Source organism: Heloderma suspectum, chromosome 8 (genome assembly GCF_057233095.1).
Source record: "Heloderma suspectum isolate Gila_16-S chromosome 8, 16-S_ref, whole genome shotgun sequence".
Lineage (NCBI taxonomy): Eukaryota > Metazoa > Chordata > Lepidosauria > Squamata > Helodermatidae > Heloderma > Heloderma suspectum.
Window position 1 is genome coordinate 43,377,723 of NC_139465.1, and position 27,386 is coordinate 43,405,108.

The 27,386-nt window shown below is 48.4% G+C and overlaps 1 protein-coding gene across 1 annotated transcript in view; it reads left to right on the forward strand.

The window, feature by feature from the left end:
* Window positions 1-262: 262 nt before the first annotated feature.
* FA2H (fatty acid 2-hydroxylase) overlaps window positions 263-27,386 on the forward strand; it is a 113,595-nt gene continuing 86,471 nt past the window's right edge. Inside the window, exon 1 of the mRNA XM_084812896.1 lies at window positions 263-556. Coding sequence (XP_084669022.1) covers window positions 263-556 — 294 coding nt within the window. The remainder of the gene's footprint in view (window positions 557-27,386) is intronic.

Genomic DNA, 27,386 nt, shown 5'->3' on the forward strand with positions numbered 1-27,386 from the left:
GCCTCGGCGCTGCCACCGAGGGCCTGCCTCCTTGGCAGCCACGGCGGCGCCCAGCCCGGGGGCGGCGCGAGAAGGGCGCCCGCTCGGCCCCGCGGAGAGCCGACCCGGGGCCGTCCTCGCGGGCTGTGGGCGCAGCCAGTGGGTGGAAAGGGAAAGGAGCCGGGGACGGGGCGTGCCCGCCCTCCTGCATATGTAGCCGACGGAGCGAGGGGAGGGCAGGTGCCGCTGCCCGCAGCCCCAGCCCGCCGCCGCGCTGCCCGCCATGGCTCTCCCCGCCCGACACGGCTCGTGCAGCCGCGCCGAGGTGCGCCGGCGGTGCGCCGAGGGCGCCTGCCTGGTGCTCACCGGCCGCCGCCTCTACGACCTGTCGAGCTTCGTGCGCCTCCACCCCGGCGGGCAGCAGCTGCTGCTCGAGCGGGCCGGCACCGACGTGAGCGCCGCGCTCGACGGGCCGCCGCACCGCCACTCCGACAACGCGCGCCGCTGGCTCGAGCAGTACTACCTGGGCGACCTCGACGCCGAGCCGCCCGCCGCCCGCCGCCCCGCGGACGCGCAGGTACGGGCGCCCCGCGCGCGCCTCCCCCGCGGGAGAGCTGCCGGGCGGGGGCGGGGGCGGGGGGCGGCCCCGCATCTCCCCCGGGCGCCTCTTTCCCGCCAGGCAGGAAACCCCCCCGGAGAAGCCGCCTCCGTCCGCGCGTGTCCCTTTCCAGAGCGGGAAGACGCCTTCCGTCAGCCGTGCCTCCCCCGTTGGACGTCGGCCTGCTTGCGCGGCTGCCGCTGACAGGGCGGAGGGCTGCTGGGAGCGGGGGCTGGCTGGGCGCGAGAGGGGAAGAGGTGGCTGGAGGGCCCCCTCCTCCCGGCGGCGGCGGCGGCGGCGGCTCCTCAGCGCAGCGCCCCAGCCCGGGCTCAGGCGCCGTGGAGGGGCGGGCTCTGAGGCCGGTGGTTCTGGCCGAAGCCCGGAGCAGATGCGCCGCCCCGCTGACGCTGGAGTCCCGAGCCGCCACTGGGCCAGAGCGGGGACGCTGGCCCGCCTTCGCCAAGCTGGCGCCCCCAGCCGCGTCGGACTGCGACTCCCCCCGCTCCCAGCTGGCCGCGCTGCCCGGGAAGGACGGGAGCGCGGCTCGGCGCGTCCGGAGGGCGCCAGCCCCGGGGAAGCCGTCTTGGCCTGCGGCGCGCGCGTGGCAGGGAAGGCTGCAGGAGCCGGCGCGGCGCCGCGGCGAGGGCGCTGGACCGGGACGCCGGAGATCCGGGTCCTGGGCCCGCGCTTGGCCGTGGAGCTCCCCGGGCGCCTTTGGGCCGGCCGCCGACTCTCAGCCTAGCCTGCCCGCAGCGTTGCCGCGGGGATGCACGCGTTTTGCTCCCGGGGCGAGGGGAGGGGGCGCCCCCACCTCCGGCCCTCCGCCCCCCAAATGTTAGCCAGCCGCGGCTCTCCCGCCTGGCGCGCTGGGCGGGCACACAGGCGGAAGGCGGGGCGGGGGAGCGGGCCTGTCCGCACAGTCTCGGCCCCGGGCCCCTCTCTTCCGCAACCCTGGAAGAACCCCGGGCTCCCGAAGGGGCAGCTAGCCTTGCGGAGCAGCACTGCCCGGGCCGCTCTGGGGACACCGTCTGTGCCCCCTGTGCACCGGGGCGTGCCAGTGGGGCTGGTTGAAGCACCCAGCGTGTGGGGAGAGCGGCAGCGCTAAAGCTGTGAGCGCGTGTGGAGCCTCGGAAATGGAGCCTTGCCTGGCTGTGCTCAAAGGGAGCCAGTGTGGAGTAGTGGTTAGAGCACTGGGCTAGGGATGGGGTGACCTGGGTTCAAACCCCACTAGTGATGAATCTCACTGGTGACCTTGGCCCGGTCATTCTTTCTCAGCCTACTCTACCTCGCAGGTTGTTGTGCAGAGTTGGGAGGGGGAGCACGTTCTCCGCCTTGAGTTCCTTGGAGGAAAGGTGGGATAAAAATGTATTATTATTATTATGGCTGTGCCCAAACTGTGGTCCTTCCTTCCCCAGAAGAGGCACCAACCAAGCACAGATATTTGATTCTATTGGAGATCTTGATACTACCAGATTATACTATTGCATTAACGTTGCTGTGCCATCTTTGCTAATTTGGTAGCAAACGGTGTGAGGTTCAGTAAAGTTGCAGTGGGGGGATGTGTGGAGAAAGAGACTGGAAGCATCCTTAGAACTGAGAAGAAGCTCTCTAATTCGGAAAAAGGGATATACTCATGTGTATGTGCGTAACTAACTTATAGAATTGCTGTCACGTGGTGGTGGCTTACTAAAGAATTGGAAGATTCATAATAGAGGATAAGTCTGTTAAAGTGCATCAGGCAACACAACTAAGTACAGCCTCCAGGTTTGCAAGCAGTATACCTTCAAATGGCAGCTGCTGGAAACAAATAGGGGAAAGGTGTCACCTTTATCCTGGGTGGGACAAAGGGGGATGCCTAGCTGGAAATGGAATGCTAGGCTAGGTATCCCCTGCCAGCATACCCCTGAGATAGAACTTTGGTCCAATTCAGTAGTGATGCTTGCAGCATGTGTGCACAGTAACTTTCATTGATCTCTCTTTGTGCCAAGACCCTGAATTGCCAACATTCTTTTATCAGAAAAGATGGTACTTGGCTGAGCTTATAACAGTAGTAGTTTATGAAGGTGTGTAGACTTTTCAACTGATCCATTGGCTCTGTAAATTTTGATCTTTTTTCTCTTCCTTATCCTTCCCTGTTATGGCATGTTTATACTTTGGCATTTCTACACCAGCCTAAAATCCTGCATTTAAAGTGGGGCTTTCTGCTTCAGTTTTAAATGCAGGATCACCACTGACTCCCTTTACATGCACTTCCTCCGCCCCCTTCTCCCCATATCCGAGTCTTCCATTATCTTTCATTGATCTCGCTCCTCTCCTTGCAGCTTTAAGTCTTTTCATGGAGGAAACTGAAGCGGAACACAGTGGGGTAATTTGATAGCTTGTTATCTGCGATCTATTTAAAAACAGAACAAAGGGCATTTAGGGCACAATCCTATGCATGTTTGTTTAGACAGAGAAAAGGCCTACAACTCCCAGCATTCCCCAGCCAGCCTTGCTAAACATGCATAGGATCGCACTCTTAGAGCAGGAGGGTCACGGCAGGGTCACGGCATCATGTAAAGAGCCCCACAAACCTCCGTGAAGGAGCAATCTGAATCGCAGGATGAAAGCTCTGCGTGATGAAGCCCGGAGATCAGCCTTTCCAGCCAATGGCCAGGCTGATGGGGCACCAAGTTGAGGATCACGGGCTTCGATTGTACGTCTTTGGGAAAGGGCTTGTCTCTTACTCTCTGTGTAGCCGTTAGTTTATTTTAACAAACAAATATTCAGGCGTTGCATCCTTAGGGCCAAGCAACTGTGTGGGGATGTTGCGTGCAACTTTGCCCCAGTGTTTCTTTCCCTTTTACTCACTCAAGAGGAGCAGCTGCTGGAGTCTGCAGTCCGGAGTGGAAGACCAGCACGATTCTGGCTAATCCTTTCCCCTCTCATCAAATCTCTGCTCAAAAAACTCAGCTCCTCCCCAATCTTCTATTTTCTCCCTCTGAGGGACAAGTTAGGAATGTACCTTGGGTTGGGGGCATGCTTAACCCCCACCCCAGACAACATTATATATTTTTTCAAGTAAGAAATAAAACAAAGTAGGAGATCATGCTGATGTGTGATTCTCAGGAGAAAAATGCCCCCAGTGTGGAATGGGTTAACCTGCATCTCTCCCCCCCCCCCCCCTTTCTGTTCAAGACTGCAGCCTCCTGGCTGTGCTTTTCCTTTGGGAGGTCCTCACGCCACCCTGGAGAATCAGCTGCAGCGGGTTGCTTGCTTGCTGAACAACTTCTGAACAACTTCTTTCCTCCTCAGCAACCCATGGCACTTGGTGGGTTGGCGTGGCTTCTTTCCCCCTCAGTCCTCCATCGTGCTCACTGCATCTATCCCAGTGTCCTTTGTGTAGCAACCCGTCCGGGCCAGGCTTGCAGGTCACGGTAAGCCACGCTGACACTAACAAGGCTCTCAACCTACCATGACTTATCATGTTGTGCGAACCCACTCTTTGTGTGTGTGTGTGTGTGTGTGTGTGTGTAAACCCCCCCCCCCCGCGCCAAGATTGGGGCAGAGCGGCATGGCACTGTCATGGCACTGTTGCGTCCTGTCGTTTGGCCCTTCGTTACTTGGTTGAGAGTAGTGGTGTAACTAGGGCTAAGTCCAGGGCCCTGCAGTCTGCCCCCCCCATGACCACCCAGAGTGTGGCAGGTGATGAGGGCAGCAGAATTAAACTCCATCTTATTGCTGTAGTCATGATGATGCGACTACGTACATGTGTTTAAAATGCAAAACTCCACGTGCTTGAACCATATATGTTTTTAAATCAGGGATGGCAAACAGTTTTGTGGGTGTTCTAACGTGTAAGGAGTATAGAAGCTGCTGTAAACCATGGAGTGATGGTTGGAACGAGGGGTGGGGGAGGCAAAGAGAAATGTTCTGTGTGCTTCACAATGCAAGTAATACACGTGGCTGTCTAAAGCCACCCCCAACTCCCATAAGACCATTTGGGCCATAATCCTAAGCATGTTTAGACACAAATAAGTCCTACAACTCCCGGCATCCTGGGAGTTGTAGGACTTATTTCTGTCTGAACATGCATAGGACTGTGTATTAACCTTAGTCGTGTTATAAAAATACATAGCTGAACTGCTGGTTGAAAGTGGATTCCCCTTTTGGGCACAGGTGGGTTGGGTGGGGCAGCCTGCAGGTCTGACGCCTGAGCAAATATGGAGCAGTAGCAGCATCGGTACCGTGTTGCTAATGATTATCCATGCCGTTGCCTCCCCAGCAACGCTGCACCTCGACACTTCTGCAAACTTTGCTCCGCATACCTACGTTTCCAATAATGAGATCAGTGGAAGTGGAAGATTCATTGCAACAGTTTTAAAACTGCGCTTCCTGACTTAAAACAACAACACATCAGTGTTGACTCTGGGGGAGCTTTCCAGATTTTTTTTTTTAATGCACTTTTCTCGTGCAGCATCTCATGCGGTGACAAGTGCCTGTGCGATGGATGTGCAGAATGATCTTGTGCAGAGTGAGAGTCCTGCTCCCAAGGACTGCAACAAAATACAATTTCAAAAAATCAGTGCTGAAGTGAGTGAGGATGAAGAGCTAAATAAAAACTGTTATGGTTTTAAAGGTATTTTTACATGTTTCACTATGCGTTTATTTGATTATGGTTTTTATTCCTGATATTTTTGTAAACAGCTTGGTTGGCTTTGGCTGGGCAGTTGAAATGCCTCTCCTAGGGCTTAGTTACTGGCAGTAATAGCTTTAAGCTGCATTTGGGGTATTTCTGCCCCCCTCCATTGACTTTGCCCCGACCCACCACTGGAATGTGGCCACTGAGAGCTTTTCTGAAATGGAAATCAGCCATCGGGCTGAAAGCGGTTCAACATCTCTGCAATATAGAAATACATTAATTAATTAATTAATTAATTAATCTGCGAAGTGTGGGAGCATGCCTGTCCAAAAACAGATAGCCTTACCAGTCTTGATCAGTCTCTAAAAAGGATTCAATTAAATTATATGCAGAGTACATCATGAGAAACGCCGGGTTGGATGAATCACAGGTCGGAATTAAGATTGCCGGGAGAATTATCGACAACCTCAGATACGCAGACGATACCACCCTAATGGCAGAAAGCGAAGAGGATCTCAAGAGCCTCTTGTTGAGGGTGAAAGTGGAGAGTGTAAGAGCTGGTTTGAAACTCAACATTAAGAAAACTAAGATCATGGCATCTGGCCCCATCACTTCCTGGCATACAGAAGGGGAAGAAATGGCAGCAGTGACAGATTTTACTTTCTTGGGCTCCAAGATCACCGCAGACGGTGACTGTAGCCATGAAATTAAAAGACGCTTGCTCCTTGGGAGGACAGCTATGGCAAACCTAGACAGCATAGTAAGAAGCAGAGACATCACCTTGCCGACAAAGGTCCGTCTAATCAAAGCTATGGTTTTCCCAGTAGTAATGTATGGCTGTGAGAGCTGGACTATAAGGAAGGCTGAGCACCAAAGAATTGATGCTTTCGAACTGTGGTGCTGGAGAAGACTCTTACGAGTCCCCTGGACTGCAAGGAGGTCAAATCAGTCCATCCTAAAGGAAATCAACCCTGAGTGCTCATTGGAAGGACAGATACTGAAGCTGAAGCTCCAATATTTTGGCCACCTAATGCGAAGAGAAAACTCCCTGGAAAAGACCCTGATGCTGGGAAAGACTGAAGGCAAAAGGAGAAGGGGACGGCAGAGGATGAGATGGCTAGATAGCATCACCGATGCAATGAACATGAACTTGAGCACGCTCCGGGAGAGAGCGCAGGACAGGAAGGCCTGGCGTGCTATGGTCCATGGGGTCACGAAGAGTCGGACACGACTGAACGACTGAACAACAACAACAATGAGTCACCGTATAGCCAAAGTCTCAGGGTGCTATGCCTAATAAAAACAAATGCACTAAAACCCATTTTAAAGCACATCTTAAAAATAGTTTTAAGGAACCAAGGATAGATAAAGACATATGGAAAGAGCAATTTTAAAATACAGCTTAAACATATCATTAAAAATTAATCAAACATTAGCTAATCCCCCCTTACACACACACACACACACACGCACCTCCCACCCCCAAAAGATGTTCCTGAATTACATGGGCAGTATAAGGTAGTGGTGATGGCGAACCTTTAATTTAAAAAGAGAGTTTTCGGTTTCCTGAACCTAAGTGCCTTGAGAACGTCTGAACCTAAACTTCCTTTCTTTTTTGTTGTCTACGGTTGTAAAAGGACGTCTCCTGCTGTATGTACCTGCTTGGACCCTTCTATGATCTTCAGAGGCCATCCGGTGGGTGCCCCTGCCGAAGGAAGCTAGATGGGTGGCTACAGGAGAAAGGGCCTTCTCAGTTGTTGCACCCCACTTTCAGGAATGAATTCTCCAAAGAGGCTTGCCTGGTGCCTGCACTGTTATCTTTTCAGTGCCAGGCAAAGATGTTTCTTTTCTCCCAGGCATTTTAGAGACCTAGTTTCAGATTTTTAGGGCCGTTTTATTGATTTGTGCACTGTTTGTTGTATTGTATTGTATTCCTTTACATATTGGTATTGTATTTTATATTTTTAACTGTTTATAATCTGCCCAGAGAACATTGGTTATTGGGAGGATTAAAAATATAATAAATACAATAAAATAATAAAAAGTAGGCAGCCAAAGTGATGGGTGCTAAAGTGTGATCCCCAGTCAGATTGGCACTGGAGTTTAGTCAGGTGGAGTGCTGAGGCAGGTTCAGAAGAAGGCCAAAACCTGGGGTGCTTCCAGTCAAGGTTTTTATGTCACCATCACCCTGCCTCATTCATGGAAGCGGCGGGTCCCAATAAGGTAATCTCCTACTCTTCATTCTCCTGTGTTTTCTTACAGCTTCTTCCATTTTTTCCCCTTAACACAGAAAATGTGGTAAGGAGAAAAAGACAGAACAGCTGCACAGTGCTTTCTGACTGCTAATGCTAGGAGCAGAGCCGGCACTACCATTAGGCAGGGTGAGGTGATCGCCTTCAGCGTCAGACACTGGGGGGCAGCAGTGGCAGACTCCTGGTTGTTGTTCCCGAACTTCCCAGCTGTTTCCTCCTGTAGAAGGACAGAGCTGTGTATGCCACACAAACTTTCCTGGGTCCCATAAACTAGCCTGTTTTCTCAGGTGTGGTGGAGGACACTATGCCATCCTAAGTGTTGTTGTTGTTGTTATATTTATATCCCACCATTTTTCCTCTTGCAAGGAACCCAAGGCGACTTACATTGTCCTCCTCCTCTCCATTGTTGAAGTAAGTTTCAACTGCCAGTCCAGCTGGATTCTGTACATGGGATGGGGTGCCATCTTGTCCTTCACCTCAGGCAGCAAAATACCTTGGGCCAGCCCTGGCTAGGAGCCCTCTGCTTAGAAGCATCCTAGGCCAGAAGTAGGAGCTTGCCAGAGCATGGGTAAGCAAACGGATTAGCGTGACAAGTACAAGGGAGAACAGGAGTGGAGGAGGTGAAGAGTAGCCAAGGTTGTAGCCAGTCTGGGAGAGAAGCAGAGTCAGGAGCAGGTAGTACGGCTGGGAAGCTGTTGAAGAAATGGAGCAGGACTTCGCACCAGGCCAGGTGCAGTTCTGATCAAGCAAAACCCCAGGCTGCACTTGCAGATATTTGTGGCTGGGTCAGGAGTAACCCCTGGATTGCCTGGGAGTTGGAGCCATGTTCAAATCGGGAAGGCCAACTCTAGCTCCTTCCTCCACTCTTCAGCCTTGAGTAGCTCACCGCCATGGAAATGGGCAGATGGCTGAAGGGCAGAGGTGCTGAACGTCTTTCAGCCTGAGGGTCAAATTTAAGTTCAGAGAAGTCTCCGGGCTTGTATTTGAGTGGTGGTCAGGGCTGAAGGCAGAGGGGGTGGGGTCAAAGGGGAAAGGGGTGTGGCCAAAATATGAGAAATGCCAGTGTATTTTAGCTTACAGTTCTTACTGCCAGCAACCAGGCCTTAGGAGAAGCATCCCTGCTCTGTTTGAACTCTGGTGCATTCTGACATATCAAGATGGCTCCATATTCTCCTCTTTGATTATCTTTCTGTGCGCATCTTTGACACAAGAAACATAGAGATGTCATGTGGGAATGGCATCAATAGCACATTTCCAATTCTTGTGTGGAAAATACGCATTTTTGGACTGTCTTCTTAAGCTTTTGTGGAGGGGGGCAGGCAGACTATATACTTTCTAGTCTTGCATTGTGCATTATCATTCACATTTCGGGGCAAGCTTCAGCAGTGTGGGAATTGCGGCTCAGGTCTTTCCAAAGCTTTGTGTTTGTGAAACTAGAGCAAGCACTTAAGGACATGCCGAGTCTTTTCTCCCATATCTAGATTTGGTAATACGGAGCTTTCAGCCTCCAGTGGCAGCTGAAATGTGGCTGCTGGATGCTTCACTCATGGTCCCCCATCCTCCGGTAGCAGAATTAATGCCTTGATCACCATTGCTGGCTTGAGAGTCACTTTGCCTGGAGGAAGAGCCACCTGAGCACACCTGGGTAACGAAGTGCTCATGTTGGAATAGTCATGCAATTGTTTCCTTGCCTCTCGACCACCCTTGGTAGCTTGGCAATGGGCCCCAGGGCACAGTAATGAGGCAGCCTCCCTACTCTGGGAGTATACAGTGCTCTCTCCTTACATACTAAGATCTGCTGCTCTGGAATTGTTTATTTAGGGCGCAATACTGTGGCCGCTAGACAGCAGCTAGAGGGCCAATGGAGTTTTTGTTTTCCGGGAGCCAACCTCAGAGCCAGCACTCCGAGGTTGCTTCCCAGAAAACTGCCTCCTCTCCCCCTCCCCCACCACCTCGTAGGCACTGCGGTTTGTCCCTGGCTCTGTGCTTGTTAGAGCAGCGCGGGAGCGGAGGAAAAGGGGGCGTTCCTGGAGGCGGGGAGAGGATGGCGGAAGCGCCGGTACAATGCTTCCTATCTGGCCTCCCTGCTCCTGCTCCGAGCTGCCCTGGCTAGACAGCTGAAATTGGCCATCTAGCTGCAAATGTAGGGCAGCCAGAGTGTGGAGGAGAAGATCCCCTCTGCACTCCACCCACCCTGCATTGGATAATCAGTCGCCTTCAAGTTCAGAGGTGGCCGGCTATCCCTGTAGGATCGTGCCCTTATTCAGTTAATTCATTTGTATCCCAACTTTCTGTCAAGAAATAGTGCTCAATAAAATACAGATTAGAAGTTAATTCTTAATTAAAGCATAACAACAAATGCATTAAAAACACAATGAAAAACAAAACAATTCAAGAAATAAATAACACCTGACCAATTAAAAACTCCTGCAACAGACCAGCTTATATGCCAATGGCCTGCCTGATTAAAAACATCTTTGCCTGCCTGTGGAAGTCAACAGAGAGGGGGCTGATGTAGCCCCTCTCAACAGGGAATTCCAGAGCCAGGGAGTCGACACTGAGAAGACCCTCCCAGGACCTCAGAATGTTCCAGAAAGTCATGAAGAACAGCCCCACCCCCACAAGGCAGGCTCATTCACACCTGCACTACAGATCAACCCCTCTCTTCAAAGCAGATGGCTCCAGCAGAACAGGCAAGCTTGATACAGTATTCCCCTTGGAAGAGGCAGGCCAGGGATCCCTTCTCGATCTTGAGATCTTGGGACACTTGCTGTCTTTCAGGCCAGCCTACCTTACAGGATTGTTGTAAAGAGAAAACCAGAGCTCAGGGATGAAACACCTGCGTTGTACACAGAAGGTCCCAGCTTCCATCCTTGGTGTTTCCAGTGCAAAGGATCTTCACAGGCAGTAGCAGCTCATAAGAGAGACCCCTCCTTTGCTTGAGATCCAGGAAAGCTCTGAGCAGACAGTACTGGACTAAATGGACGAGTGGTCTCACATGGCATAAGGCCACTTTCTATGGACCCTCTATAGAGGAAAGGGAGGGGATGCAAATGTGGTAAATAAATATATGAAGGGAAGGTTGTGCTGGTTGGGATTCTTTTTCACTCCCCAATATTATGGATCTGTGAGCCTTGCCCTAATTGAGCTCAATTCCAAAAGAGGATTCTTCTTTGGCAGTTAACAATGAGATTCTGGTGCCACAAGACAAGCCTCCTGGACTACCTGTCAGGGTGGACACTGAGCCCATAGAATCCCAGAGTAGTTCTGATTCTGAGGAAGAGGAGTCGCTCCTGGGAGAGGAGCGCGCTCCTCTTTCCCAGGGCCAACAGCTGATGGAGATTCCTCCCACCAGCATTCCTAGCTTAGATAGCAGTCCTGGGAGTGACAGGGTGCGGGAAGCAGACTTGATGGACGCGCGACGCCGGCGCAGGGAGCAGCGCCAAATGGAGGGCGCGGAAAGGAGGCGTAGTGCCCGGTTGGCGCGCAAACAACGGTTGCGCCCAGAGGATCCAAGGGAAAAGGGGAGGGATTCTCCCTAGCCCATAAGTTCAGGGATCTGCCAGTGATTCCCTTTCAAACGGGGACCAACTGTTCCCACTTAGGGCATAAGTACTCTGCTGCTCATATCTAGTTGCTAACAGTAGAGTTGTTAAGTTGCAAAAGAGGAATAAAGCTTTGAAAAGAATCCCTTTGTCTGTGTCTGGACTTGGCTACTGGATTAGACTGAAAGAGGCCGCCAAGGAGCCCTTGACACTACCCCCCCCCCCCCGTATTCCTGAGCCCAGTCTACACAGCCAATTTAGTTTGGAGCGACAGTACATCAGGGTCATTTGCAACAGGTGACGTTGTTGCCAATCCGCAGTAACCCCACAGCTTTCCTCTGGAAAAGGCGCAATTCAGAAAGTCCTTTTAGTGCGTCTTTCCCCCTTAAATGTGGCTCTGCTGCAGTGTCGTTGTCCCCTGCATTAAGTCCTGGGTGTGCCTCTGTGACCTGGCAATGACATGTTCAAGTGGTGGGCCTGCCTCCTTCCCCCCGATTCCCTGTTGTTCCCCATTCGCAGGAGGGCTGCTTTTCTATTCACAACATCTAGCCTCTTTTTCTCATTCACAGTATCAACGTATCGAAACATTGCTTCAAGCATCCACAATAGCGCAGTAGCTGCTTTACCGATTCACAGTTTGCAGCCTGTTTTTCCCATTCAGAATAGCGTAGTATTTTTTAATCTTTCACAATATTCCAGTGGTGGATGAGAAGGGAGAGGTGTAGGGCAGGGGTCCACAACCCCCGGGCCGCAGACTGGTCCATGGCCTGTCAGCAACCAGGCCACAGGGGTGTGTGGAACTCCCTTACCTTGGGTCCACGGGGGTCCGCAAGGGGGGGAGAGGCTATCCGTTTTCCCCCCCCCGGAATCCTCGCTGGCCCTGGCCAGCTCTGCTCCGCGACAAGTCCGCAGAGCTGCCAGCCAGCTCTGGCCGATGGTGGACTTCTGGCCGCTGGAACACAAATGGCATCTGCTATGCGGACACCATTTGCATCCCTGTTCTACAAGTAATAGATTACATAAATCTTTACGTAGCTGATTAGTGCAAAGAATAGGGACACAAATGGCATCTGCATAGCGGACGCCATTTGTGTCCCAGCGGCCGGAAGTCCGCCAGCGGGAACCCCCCCACCCGTCCATGGAAAAACTGGACCGATCCCTGGCGCCAAAAAGTTTGGGAACCACTGGTGTAGGGTAAAGTACAAGGGTTTAATTCAGCACTTCCAGTAAACTTCCCTGAGCAGGGGAGCATGGACGGGGTGGGGAACAAGCCTCTCTTTCGCTGAGCAGTACCTACGGGGTTGATGATGTTCAGTTCTTCTCTGCCCACCCAACTCCAAAGTATGGTGGTTTCTAGAGCTGTGTAACCCATGAAAGTGGGTTTTTAGGAGTGCATATTCCGTTTTTCTTGCTTCATGTGCCCCTGACAGACCAAGGCGATTTCATGAAAATCTGGATATAACCAGAAAGCGCTTCTCATTCTGTTTCCATGTAGATGAAGCTATAGAGGTGAGCTCAATTCCAAAAGATGATTCTTCTTTGGCAGATAACAGTGAGATTTTGGCGCTGCAAGACAAGCCTCCTGGACTCCCCCACCCTCCCCATTCCTGGTTTTCTCTGAGAGGAGCAGCCAGGCAAGCTTGTATATCTAAGGCATGAATGCAGAACCTCCAGCCTGTGGGTCTAGTCTGGCCCATAGAGGTTCCCCACCCCACCCTCTCCTCTCCCCAAGCCTCAGATGCTAAGGCAGCCTAAGGCCATGCTGGCTGGGAATGATGGGAAACGCAGTCCAACACATCTGCAGAGTGCCAGGTTAGGGAAGGCTGATTTACCGGTCGTCTTCTCTTTGCACAGGCACCCAGTTCTACATTGTATGCCCCCTGTGGAGTGCGTGTGGTAATTTAGGCAGTAATTTAGGCACCTTCCTCCTGGCTTCCAGCTGTATGCCGTCTCCTTCCATATCACTTGGTTCGCCTTGTCCCCACTCCGGCAGAACAAGCCCGGCAAGTTCAGGGAATGAGCCAAGCCAGACAAACAGGTTTTTATTCTATTTCCCTCGAAATGCCATTGATGGTATTTGTAAATGCGAGCCGTATGGAGAGCGTCTACGGAGGCAGAGCAAACGCTGCCTGGCACCGAAGGAGCTGCTCCAGGCCAAGCCGCTTGCTTCAGTGGGCCACTGACTGGCGTTTGCTCCCTCGGCAATAGCCTTACCTTGCCCTTGCCGAATCCTGAGCAAAAGTCTGCCCCAGCTGCCTCCTTCTGTGCAACCCTTGGGCACTGTGTTCTAATGAGCGGCTCAAAGTTATCCTGCAGAAAAAAAGAGCAAGGCTGAATAAAAAGCATGTGCTGGCACATACATCCATCTGCACTTCAGTTGCAGCTTGGGTGCTTTGCATAAAACGATAAAATAAAAGAAAACCACACTGAAAAGTCATAAGAATTCAACTTAGGTTGGGTGAAGAAAGGAAAAGATGCGCTAAGAGCGTTAGGAAGGCCCCCTGGTCCAGCAGTCTGTTCACCCAGCCTGGGAAGCCCACAAGCGGAACATGAGTGCAATAGCACCCCCACCCCCCTTGTGTTCCCAGCAACTAGTACACAGAGGCTCATGGCTTCTACTATTGGAGGGAATATTTTGCCACTGATAGCATTATCCTCTACCAACAGTGTGATCCTATGCATGTCTACTCAGAAGTATTCCCAGGTAAGCTGTAGTCTCAAGCTACAATTCTGTGCACACGTACATGGGTGTAAACCCCACTGAAATCAGTGAGAGTTACTTGGTTTCATTTTATTTTCAGTACATTTGGTTTCCAGGTAGTCTCCCTTCCATACACTGACCAGACTGCGACTTGCTTAGCTGGGACTTCCAAGTACACTTGGTTTGGCACTGTGCCTGCAAACCCCATGGGAGTTACACGTGCATAAGATTAGGCCAGCTTTTCCCAGCTTGTAGAATGGCCTTCAGGTGCTTCTTAAAGGCAAGGAGGAAAAGACAGGAATGGGTCAGGAAAGAGCCTCACCAGGAGGAGCTTCCAGGCTGTAGATAGTGTTGAGGTGGAGTCAGTGGTTGTTGTCCATGTTGGTACCAATGACAAATATAGCCATGAGGTCCTGGAAGCCAAATTCTGGTTGCTAAGTAGAAGACTGAAATCCAGGACCACCAAGGTGGCTTTCTCAGAAATGCTACCTGTCCCTTGCGCGGGGCCAGCAAGACGGGCGAAGCTGAGGAGTGTCAATGTATGGATGAGACAGTGGTGTAGAAAGCAGGGGTTCAGATTTGTTAGGCACTGGGAAACGTTTTGGGATAAGCCAGGCCTGTGCAAGAGGGACAGCTCCACTTGAACCAAAATGGAACCAGACTGCTGGCGCTAAACATAAAAAGGGGGGCAGAGCAGCTTTTAAACTGAACCCTGGAGGAAAGCCGACAGGAGCTGGGAAGCATCTGGTTTGGGCTGAATCATCCCTAGGGGATGAAGATGAAAATGTTTCTGATTGCCCAAATGGGAACAGGGAGGGAATAAGCCAGGAGCATATGGTGAAACATGATAGCCAGTCTAAGAGGTCTAAGGGCCATAGCAGAAGATGCAAATGCCAGAGACATCTCTGGAGGGATACCATGTATAGGTGTTTCTGTGCTAATGCTAGAAGCCTCCAAGTTAAAATGGGAGAGTTAAGAGTGTCTGGTTTTAAAGGAGAATCTAGATACAGTGGGCAAAACGGAAACCTGGGGGAATCTACATGGAAATGGAATGAGAAGCGTTTTCTAGTTATATCTGGATTTTCTTGAAATCGCTTTGTTCTGTCAGGGACACATGAAGCAGGAAAAGCAGAGTATATAGCAGCACCGAAAGCCGGCTTTCATGGGTCACATGAATGCTTCTCATTCTGGGTAGGTGGAGTAGAACTGAGCGTCATCAATGCTGCTCAGTGAATGAGAGAGGCTTGTTTCCCGCCCCTGTTCAGGCTCCCCCCTGCTACTGTGTTCTGAAATAAGGCTACATACTGTGAATTGCGAAAGCTACTACTGCACAATTGTGAAGGCTAGAATCAGTGCTGTAGTGCTTTTATGAATGGGAAAGGCAGGCTAGTTACTCTGACTGGTAAAAGCAACGACTTTCCTATCCTGACTCCTTGAAAATGCAGCACAGCTGCTGTATTCTGAATGGGAAACACAGTCTGCAGGGTTTGTGCCCTACTGCCAATGGGGAAAAGGAGTGAATGGTGGGGAGGAGCAGCCCCATCCTTTGACCACGTCACAGCCACGTCACAGAGGCATGCCCAGGATTTAATGCGGGGAGACGGGGCACACTGCAGCCAGACTGCCTGGGAGCCACTTTAAGTAAAAAATACGGACTAAAAGGACTTTCTGAAAATGCAGCTTTTCAAGAGGGAAGCTGCTGGTTGGCTGCGGATTGGCGCCAGTGTCATCTGTCGTAAATGACCCCAGTATGCTCTTCCTCCACATTAAATTGGCTCCTGGTGGAATGGGGAGAACCAGTCGGATTTGGTCATCCCTGGATATAAACTCTATAAGAAGGACAGGGAAGGGCGTACTGGAGGAGGTGTCGCTCCACACGTCAAAGAGGCAGAGTGCTCAGCAGGCTAGAAAACCAACAAGGGACAGGCTCCTCCACAGAAGCACTGTGGGTGACGATACTAGGCTCCAACAGCAATTTAGTACTAACAACATGCCATCATCCCTTGGATCAGAACAGTCAGCATGATCTTGAGATGGCAAACAAAATCAGGGAGACATCCAACTGAGGAAATATTGTAAAAATGGGTGACCAATTACCCTCACATTGACTGGATAAATGCATGTTCCAGTCATGACAAAGAGGTTAAATTTCCCAGTGCCCTAAATGACTGCGCCCTAGAGCAATTGGTCATGGGACTGACCAGTAGGGAGGTGACCCTGGATTTAATCCTAAACGATACCGCTCAGGACCTAGTATGAGATGTGAGTGTTGTCGAACCAACTGGAAACAGTGACCACAGTGCTATCAGATTTAATATGTATTTAAGTGGAAAATTGCCAAGGAAATCTAACACAGTCACATGTGACTTCAAAAAAGGAAACTTCTTTAAAATGAGGGAACTGGTAAAAAGGAAGTTGAAGGGGAGGGGTGTCAAGAACGTTAAATCCCTTCAAAATGCTTGGAAGTTACTCAAATGCACAACAATAGAAGCTCAGCTAGAATGTATACCAAAGGTTAGGAAAGATAGCATCAAGTCCAAGAGGTTGCCAGCATGGTGAATGAGCAGTGTCAAGCAAGCTATTAGAGAGAACAAGGCTTCCTTCAGAAAATGGAAATCTTGCCCAAATGAGGAGAACAATGGGGAACACAGACTTGCACAAAGGAGATGCAAGCAGACTGTAGCATATGCCTCTGAATGTAATGTATGGGCTTATATTGTTTTATGTAACCCAGATAAGCGAGGGTTAACTGTTTGGTAGTGAGTGACTGAAAGGTGTGGGGGGGACTTGTATGTGTGTGAAGATTCTGAGGTTAGAAAAGGAATGAACTGACAAAAGTCAGATAGGGATTGGAGAAGGAACATCAAGTTAGTAATGGGGTTTTGTATAGGATTTTAGAAGCGGTAGAGTAGGTAGGGAGATTAGGACCACCCATTAATGAATAATTAATGAATAATAAAAATATATAACTCTTTGTGTTACATATAAATCTTTCTTTTAAAATAGAGAGTATATTCTTTTTTAATATAGAGTATTACACATGGGTAAACTAGTGGAAAATGTTCTTAAAGAAAAATTTCCAAGCATATAGAAGGAGAAGTCCTGTTGAAAAATAGTCAACATGGCTTCTGCAAAGGTATATAATGTATCATTAACCTTTTAGAGTTCTTTGAGAGTGTAAAAAAGCATGTGGATAGGGGTAATCCAGTAGACATTGTTTACTTGGACTTACAAAAGGCTGTTTGGCAGCATCCCTCACCAAAGACTTCTGAACAAATATAGTGATCATGGGATAAAAGAACAGGTCTTCTTATGGATCGATAGCTGGTTAAACGACAGAACATAGAGGGTAGGAATAAATGGTATAAACAGTGGGGTCCCCCAAGGACCTGTACTGGGAGCAGTGCTTTTAAAAGTTGTTCATAAATGATGTGGAATTAGGAGTGAGCACTGAAGTGGCCATGTTTGCTTATGACATCAAATTATTTAGGGTGGTTAAAGCAAAATGTGATTGCGAAAAGCTCCAAAAGGATCTCTCCAAACTGAGGGAATGAGCATTAGAATTAGGGATAGGTGAACTCACCGTCGTCCATGCGGCATGCCACTCCCCAGACCCTGCCAGCTGCTCAACCCTGCCCACCATGTGCGGTGAGCCACCGGGCAGCCTGCAGGCACCTGGCGAGCAGGGTGCTGCTCTCCTGCTGAGCAGCCCTTCTGCACAAAATGGCGGATCGGCCTTTTCCATAAAGGCTGATTTTTGTGCAAATGGCGGCTGTAAAGCGGCCCATTCACACAACATTACAGGCGTAAATGGTCTAAGTAGACCGTTTACGCCTATAATGTTGCATAAATGGCCCACTTTATGGCCACCATTTACATAAAACCACCACTCGGACTCCGCCACCATCCCTAATTAGAATGGCAACCGTGATTCATGTTAGCAAGTATAAGGTGATGTACCTTAGGGCAGCGGTCCCCAACCTTTTTGGCACTAGGGACCAATTTTTCCACAGACCGGGGGGGGATGGGACCGGGCCGCAGCAGGGGTGTGGGAACCCCCCTTACCTTGGGTCCGCGGGGCGGGGGAGGCGATCCGTCCCTCCCCCCCCCCCCCCGGAATCCTGGCCGGCTCTGTTCCACGGTGAGTCCAGGGAGCTGCCGACCGGCTCCGGCTGCTGGCGGACTTCCAGCCACTGGGACGCAAGCATTTGAGTCCCTGTTCTTTGCAGTAATAGGCTACATAAAGATTTACATAGCCTATTACTTGAAGTTATAAATAAAAAAGGTATGCAGCTGACCTCTTACAGCTTATGACTTAATTTTATTATTATTTTTATAGTGCTTACACTATTTGAAGTGCGAAGTGTCCGGTAACATTGCTACGAAGTAAAGCTGTGTTCCACTGATTTTTACCTAGTGCAAATGACATCAAAGTGAAAACTGAAAAAGAAGCATGTTTTAAAGCTAACTGAAGGAAGATAATTTTTGTAGTTAGTATCTAAACAACCTGTAGAGCCTTGGATGAAAGGTTACAGACTCTTGCTTTTTGGCACCCTAGCTCACTGCAGATGGTACATTAAAAACACTGAGCTCAGCTTGATGCCCCCTTTATCTCAGCTTGGTCACTGAGCTCACCCTCCCCTAAGGCCAGCCCTGAAGCTGATGGGATCTGATGTAGCAGTGACTGAGCAAGAAAGAGATCTTGGAGTTGTGGCGGACAGCTCAATGAAAACATCATCCCAGTGTGCAACTGCTATGAAAAAGGCAAATTCCATGTTAGATATAATTAGAAATGGAACTGAAAATAAAAAATGCCAATATCATATTGTCTTTATGCAAATCTATGGTGCGACTACACTTGGAATACTGTCTGCAGTTCTGGTCTCAGCACCTAAAAAAGGACATTGTAGAGTTGGAAAAATTGCAGAAAAGGGTGACTAAAATGATCAAGGAGCTGGAGCAATTCGCCTATGAGGAAAGGTTACAGTATTTAGGACTATTTAGTTTAGAAAAGAGGTGAGTGAGGGGAGACATGACAAAAGTGTACAAAATTATGCATGATGTGGAGAAACATTTTCCACACCATGCATAATTTTAGGGAGACATTTTTCTGCCTGTGCAAATGTTATGCAAATCTGTGTCTTCTTTCATCCTTAGTTTTGGAGATGCATAAGTGGCGACCCTAGACATGGTTGCCTCTCTAAGCAAATGGGCCACCAGTAGGATTGTGACTAGGTTGGAATCACATGGAAAGGTGGTCTCATGTGATCCTACAGCAAACCCGTCTGATTGTGATGTCTCTTTTACGAATCATGGCAATTGTGCACTGTGGTAGCTGTTTGTATATAGTGCCCATGTGGAAGTCCTGGTCCATACATCGGTCCTGGGTTGAGAGCCTATCTGGGGTCTAGCAATAATCATGTAAGGCATGTTGGGAGTGAAATACAGTGGACATCTTTCCATTTTTAGAAATGCATTGCTTTTAAAAATTAATAAAGCCAGACTGCTCACTTGAGGGAATGATATTAAAGGCAAAACTGAAGTACTTTGGCCACATCATGAGAAGACGGGATACCATGGAGAAGATGCTGATGCTAGGGGAAGTGGAAGGCCAAAGGAAGAGGGGCCGACCAAGGGCAAGATGGATGGATGATATTCTGGAGGTGACGGACTCGACCTTGGGGGAGCTGGGGGTGGCGACGGCCGACAGGAAGCTCTGACGTGGGCTGGTCCATGAAGTCACGAAGAGTCGGAAGCGACTGACTGAATAAACAACAAAAACAAACATAAGGAGTGATTACAATAGAGATAAAATTGGTCCCCTGAAATGGATATAATGCCAGTTGAATCTAAAATCAAAGTTTTAATTAGTTTTCCCCCATTCCAGGTGACTATCCTGGGAAGCACATTATTTATGGGTACATCTCTTCCGGGCTGCTCAAACTAGTATGCTAACATTTTTCGGTGCTTTCAATTGCCTCCCCAGCCCATCTAAACAATGTAAGGAAACATATGATAGTTGTCATGACTTAAATTACCCTAGTACAAGTAGTTTCCAGGTAATGCTTTTAATTTGTTTATCATTTTCTTGATTTCCCTCCCCCCATCAAATATTTCAGTTCTGCCATCCTAGCTATTGGAAAAAAACTTCGAGATGTTTGCACGGTACATTAAAAAACCATGCCATGCAAATGTTCAGTTTTGTTTAGTAATGATAAATCAAGTCAGCCTGCTAAATCAGAACTCAATTGATTTAGGGCAGTGGGAAATCATTTGGGAAATGTTTGAGTTCAAATATTTCAAGAAAATTCACATTACTGGCCGTCAGCTATATATGAAATGCCCCTTAAGAATTATGGTGATTAAAAGTGCTGGAAAGGAGGGTTTAGGATTTAGTAATAGTTAGATTCACACACGGAGAGACGCAACCTACTTTTGGTTTCATGTGTGCGTGCGCGCACCAGTTTCCCTTGGGTGTGGAAGTGAGAGCTGCCCATATTAAAGCATGGAGAAAGCCAGGATTTTGGAGTACTGACCTTACATCTGGTTTCTCCCTCTCTTTCTTCTGTACCATATGGTCAGGTTCCACGTGTTGACTGCATTTTGGCTATGCCTTTCATTTTTAGATAAGAGACTTGGCAGTGAAGACACAGCAGCTCAAGGTGAGAGCTATGCTCAATATCCTACTTTTGTGACAGCTGGTGAATTTCGCATCTGGGCTGCTTTTTCACCACAAAACACTCCCAGTTTTGTTCACTAATAAGCAGGTTGCTCCCCACTTGCTTTTCATAGAATCATAGAATAGTAGGGTTGGAAGGGGCCTACAAGGCCATCGAGCCCAACCCCCTGCTCAATGCAGGAATCCAAGTCAGAGCATCCCTGACAGATGGCCGTCCAGCCTCGTCTTGAATGCCTCCAGTGTGGGAGAGCCCACCGCCTCCCTAGAGAATTGGTTCCATTGTCGTATTGCTCTAACAGTCAGGAAGTTTTTCCTGATGTTCAGCCGGAATCTGGATGCCTGTCACTTGAGCCCATTATTCCGTGTCCTGCACTCTGGGATGATCAAGAAGAGATCCTGGCCCTCCTCTCTGTGACAACCTTTCAAGTACTTGAAGAGCGCTATCATATCTCCCCTCAGTCTTCTCTTCTCAAGGCTAAACATGCCCAGTTCTTTCAGTCTCTCCTCATAGGGCTTAGTTTCCAGTCCTCTGATCATCTTTGTTGCCCTCCTCTGAACCCTTTCCAGTTCAGAGTCTGCATCCTTCTTAAAGGATGATTCTTTTATCATCTTCATAGGCTCCAGAAGAAATATGGATTATTTCATTTCAGCCGTTCATGATTCTGAGCTTTTGTGGCTGGTGCATGGCTCTTCTCTCTATATACACACATCCACACACAAGAACAAGTGGGAGTTGGGTGGGGCCAGGATTTTTCGATTCCCAGAAAGATAGTGCCTGGCTGGGTGGTTGCAGGAAGGAACTGTTTTTTTCTTTGCTCAAGAATTCAATGACAGTAGAGAGGCAAGGCGAGCAGCTGTGGCTCAGTGGTAGAGCCCATGCTTTGCATGCAAAAGGTCCCAGGTTCAATCCCCAGCATCTCCAGGTGAGGCTAGGAAGAAATCCTGCCTGAATCCCTGGAGAGCCGCTGCCAGTCAGTGTCAACAATACTGGGCTAGATAGACCCATGGTCTGACTTGGGGGGCTTCTGGAAAAGGGCTTACTGTGCAATTCTAACCCTCCTGTGTTTTCTCACTGCTGCTTTTGCCTTTTTCGTTTCCAGAAAAAAAATCAGTTAAAAACAATGATGGAATAGCAGCATAACGCCTTTTGACTGGTAACGCTAGGACAGGAATGCAGCATCTCCAGTCCATGGGCCTAATCCTTGGGCTCATTCAGGGGTCAGGGCATGGTGAAGCCCTCTCCCCTGGAGGAATCCTCCCCTGGAGGAATCCCCAATCTTAACTCCAATCTTAGAAAAGAGTGTGGATGCAGCCATCCAGGCGGCTTTGTGCCGCATACGCTGTCCGGATCCAGGGAATCGGGCCGTGCTAGGGGATGTGGCTGCTCATCCCAGCCCTGGCTGAGTGGTTTCATGCGGTTCCCCAAGACAAAAAGTTGGCTGGCACTGGGAGGAGGCATGAACTCTGTGGGGCTATTTGCACAACACGCTAACCCACACTCAGCGGTTGAGTGTGGGTTGTTTGTTGAACCGGGGGTTGTTTTGAACCGGGGGTTATTGTGTTGTCTAAACGCAGTCAGGTTGGCATTCTCTTTCTCATCATTACTCCCACTTTCTCGCTTGACAGGCAGAGAGACAGGGAGAGCAGGCAGGCAGTGGTATCTCCTGCTCCTCTTCCTCACCACCACCATTGTCTGGGCCAGAGCGAGAGGTGGGTGACCAAGCAGGTTGCAATGGGGAAGAGGAGGAGCAAGCCCAGGGGTCTCTTTTCAGTGGGCCCCTGTTGGGGTGTGGGCCCTCGGCAGGTGCCCAACTATGTCTACCATTGATGCTGGCGCTGACACCACCAGTCGTGTTTAACAGGCAATCTTGGTGAAAAATGGAGAAGGTGGGAGCAGAAGGTTCAGTCACCAAAACAACCACTCAGCCTTAAGATTTTAAAATTGCCCTTATGCTTTCACTGCATTGAGGATAGGGCATTGGAACGTAAACTTATAACATCATGAGCAGGCCAAAAAAAAACCCATTATAGAAGCTTAAAAGCAAGGATACAGTAGGCATATCATCAAAAAAGAGGACATGTACCACTAAAAAGAGGGCAAAGAAGACATCGATTACTATAATTTAAATAGAAATGCAGTCTGCTATCCAGCTGACAATTGTTGACGGGTAACCTCAAGGCATCTCCTTCTCCTTCATGCTTTTTTTTTTTTCTTCTTTAAACCAGACTTGGACTGGACAGGCCCTCAAACAGACGATGACTTCAAATAGAAGGCTGTCCTCTTTAAAGTAGGACACATGGCCATGCTATAGAATTATTGTGAACCTAGGGGAAAAATACTTTCGAGAGGTACCAATTTTGACACCACAAGTTTGATGCAGCAGCAGGAATCACTAGATTGTCTGTCTGTGAGAGGTCTGTTTATATGTTTGTATGTAAATAGTTTTCATAATAGAGCTTTGGTTGTTGGGCAATATAGAAATGTAATAATAACTTAATGATAATGAATGAATGAATGATAGATAGATAGATAGATAGATAGATAACTTCATTACTGAACTAAGACAGATTCAGACATGAATTGTCACTGTACAGTAATTAAGAACTACTGACTCCTATGGAGAAATCTCCTCTGATACAGGGTGTAAGAAAGGAGCAAAGCAAGCTTTGTGTTTGAGTCATGCTTCTCCCCCCCCCCCCCCGTCCCTTTTTAGTGGGTATCTGACTGGGCATTTGTGTAGTTAGGAGACCTGCTTTTAAAAAAATGCTGAGCAAAGCTGGAGATAGATGTTAGGTGGTGCAATAGCTAAGAGGTCAAACTGAAAAGCCAGGTTGAGTAGCATTACCCATACCTACAAGGGGCATGTGACCTTCTAAAGTAGAGTCCCATCTCCAAGTGGTAAAAGATCTGCCCATTTTTAAGATCTTGACAGCTGAGTTCGATGTTTTCCAAAACCGATAAAAGATGGTCACAATGTTGCAGTCTTGCTCAACCTGCAGCCCTCCAGAACTGTTGGACTGCAGGTCCCACAATTCCCAGCCAACATGGCCATTGGCACTAGGTTATGGAAGGCTGCAACACAGCAAGATCTTTTATTTATTACAACCAACCATTGTGATTCCCCCCCACACACACAATGGACCAACGCAGCTACCAACGTCTTTTGTATGAAAGAGAGAGTGTTCCATGGACTCACGCAGATGGCTCCTTTCACCGGCACGCCCTCGCTTGATTGAAACATTTAGTCCCATGCCACCCCTGCTTCATATGTGGACAGAGCAGACACATGAACAAACAGTTGCGGCCTGCTGCCGTCACGGCTAGTTTGACCCTGAGATAATCTGTGCACACCTCTTGGAAGGGACAAAATAAGGGCAGGAAGATAGAGCAGGCCATGTCTGCGGAGAGCTTTGAATTATGTCAGGACAAGGGCTTTGTGCTTGAAACTTAAGAGATGGGAGGGACGTGATTGGGGGGGCATTGCGTGGTCCTGGCAGCAATGGAGGTGGGTAATTTTGGGCAGCAGGGTCTTGGATTGAAGGGAAGGAATGGAGACAAAGGCCAATGATGAAATTGCCATGAACACAATAAGTGCTTGTTGGCAATGCTTCAGGTTGGGTGTGCCTGCTGTGGGATGGTTTGCAGTGGTCCAAAGTGCCCTCATTTTGGGGTCCAGCAATGTTCAGAATCCTAGTTACTTAGTCGGAGTGTTTGCAGCACCTTTTTGAATGAAATACTTGGAGCACAGATGCAGTGTTGATCAAAGGATTATATGCCCCCTTCCTCCTCCCAGCTTTTGTAAGGGTGGCCAGGTGTCCTACTTCACAGAGGGCAGTCCTCTGTTTGAAGGCCTCCTCTTATTGGAAAGGCTGACCTGTTCAAGTTCGGTTTAAAGATAAAGAATACTAAGTTATAGTATTTATTTCTACATTATTTCTAAATATTACTACATATAGTGATTATTTCTATATAATTATCACACATCTCTCCCCCACTCCCCATAATGCCTCGTTTCTCTGCTTTCTTTTCTCTACCACATGTAGGAGCACTTTCACAACTCTGTGCAATAGGTCATAGGTGTGCATACATGCGTGTGCCGGATTTGCCAAGCACACCCTAAAGGTAAAGGTGTCCCCAACCAGTCGTGTACGACTCTAGGGTGCGGTGCTCATCCCCGTTTCTAAGCCGAAGAGCCAGCGCTGTCCAAAGACGCTTCTGTGGTCATGTGGCCAGCATGACTGAACACCGAGGTGCACGGAACGCTGTTACCTTTCCCGCCGAGGCGGCACCTATTTATCTACTTGCAATTTCTTGCTTTCGAACTGCTAGGTTGGCAGAAGCTGGGACTGAAGACGGGAGCTCACTCCGTCACGCAGCACTCGGGTCTCGAACTGCTGACCTGCCGACCTTCCAGTCTGCAGTTCAGCGTCTTAACCCCTAAGCCACCGCGGCCACTAAGCACTAAGCACACCCTAATTATGCCTAATTGTGTAATGTAGATATTGTAGAACTGTATAGGAAGCCCAAGTTCGCTCACAGCATGAATCCCCACTACTGTGGTGTCACATTACCATTACCATTGGTCCTCCCCTTCCCTCTGACTACTATTCTAGAAAATCCTTTGACTTATATAAGCAGCCGCAAAAAAATAGTATTTTGTGCCTCATTTTTTGACTTTGTATTTTTAAAGTAAAATTTAGTTGTTCGTTTAAAAAAAAACCAAGTTAAGTCATTTTAGTTTCTTTAGTTTGTTTGATGAATGAAAATAATTTCCTTTATGACTGAGTATTCAATAAACGTTCACCTTAAAAAAAAATCCCTGGGTGCACACCCTAATGAAATGTGCTGTGCCCACCTATGAAACAGCACTTTTTTTTATCATGCCTGCTTCTCCTCTAGAAAACCGCCTTGTTTATCCGCATTTCTTTGCTCCAGTAAGGTTCATTCCCTTTTGCTGTGTCTGGGCTAGATTCCAGCTTGGTCTGACAAATGCAGCAGACTGCTAAGCATGATATCTCTGGGAGAGCATGGCATCTCTCATGCAATGGGAACTTTTCTAAACGCCCAGCTCTCTCTGGCCTGCCTTGCAGAAAGTGGAGATTGAAGATGCAAATCAGACAAGTAACCACTGGCTCTTCATTAAATCAAAAGAATAGACTTTCACATCAGCACTACTAGTTCTGATGATGTGCATCTTAACCCGTGTTGAAGAAATGCTGTCATTCTCGGTGGTTGAGATTATGTCCCTTTTGATCTTGAGGCGTTGCCTCCCTTCAGCTCCAGTATCAAAGGCTGGGACAGAATCAGTACAATACCTCAAGAGAGTGATCTCGTGTACAGATTCATGCAATATTTAAGTACAATTTTCTTCTGTGTTGCCTGGAGTAGTTTCCTTTCGTGTTGGATTGTAGCATCTTTCTGAGTAGAATATCTTGAATCTCTCTGCCTGCCTTGTACCTTTGTCCTTGCAGGATGGGACAAGTTTTAGAGATGCTATTGTGTTCTGCATTATCTAGGCTGCTTTACCGTATGATTTTTCAGAGGGGTAACTGCGTTAATCTGTTGCAGCAAACACAACAACGAGTCTTGTGGCTCTTCAAAAATTAAGAAATTTAATCTGGCATAAGCTTCAGAATAAATTTGTTAGGCTTTAAGGTGTCACAAGACTTTTTGTTGTTTTATCTTATGATGTGTGTTTTGAACTAACAATGATGCCTGTCATATCAGCAGTGGTTCTGTGTTTGGGCTTCTGATTGAACTGTGTGGACCTTCATTTGCACCTCTTTCTCCTGCCAGTAAAGGATGAAAGTTAATAAAATAGTATTTTAAGCAGATACAATGGCTGGCATGCCACCTGTCTGCTGCTGCATTCTGTTTTTCCTCATCAATGGATGCCAAGATGTTGGCAGCAATATCCGAAGAAACTGAAGAATGGAGACACAATAGTTTTTAAGTTTGTTTATTGATGTTTCAAAGTCAAACTTTCAGGTTTGATTCATCTGCTCTGGTGAGTGACTGAGAAAAAAAGCAGTGGCTGGGGTTAGATATCTTGGAATCAAAATTAGTGTGCACATTCAAGCCACCATTCTATGTTTTAACTCTGAACACCAATTGAACTTCTGCACTTGTTTTTAAGAGGGCCAGGAAATATATAAAATGTACTGTAATGCAATATTTGCCTTGGAGATTGAGATGGCTGTGAACCTTGATATGTTCAGTTAAGACATAGCTGGTTCACCCAGTTTCATGCCATCCTTCCATGAAAAATGCAATATACATCAGTCTCTTTAACACTGTACTTTACTAGTCCTTTTACGGCATGATCATATGCATGCTTGCTCAGAAGTAAGTCCCACTGAGCTAAGTGATGCCTACTCCCAAGTAAGTGTGCATAAGATTGTAGCCAGAATCTCATAAGCCACTTCTGCATCATCTGGCTCTCCAAAGCAGCTTGCAATACAGTAGAAACATATAACACGTTAAAAATGTAAGAGCCGTGCTGGCTGAGACCAATAGCCTATCTAGTCCAGCATTCATGCAATTTTAAGGAGGGTGGAGTTCAGACGTATTGTACTTGTAACCCACCTGTGTTTTCCCACTACTTCTCCCATCTTTTGTCTTACTACAGATTATCCATTAGGGAGGGCAAGATGGAATAGCTACGCGGTGCCTATTGATTGGTAACGCTAGGAGCCCTGTGTCTGGAAGCACCCCTAGTCCAGCACTCTTAACAACTGCATCACTCTGATCACACATTCAGTATCAGTAAATATATCAATGATGCAAGAAGAAAATAAGTGCTACAGGAGCAAACTGCATTTGCCCAATAGCCATAGAAATGTTGTTATTTATTGGTGTGGGCCTCTCTCATAATTCTAGAACCTGGGGTCATCCCATGAAGCTGATTAGTGGGAGATTCAGGACAGATAAAAGGAAGTACTTCTTCACACAGTGCATGGTTAAACTATGGAATTCACTTCCACAAGATGTAGTGATGGCCAGACAAATTC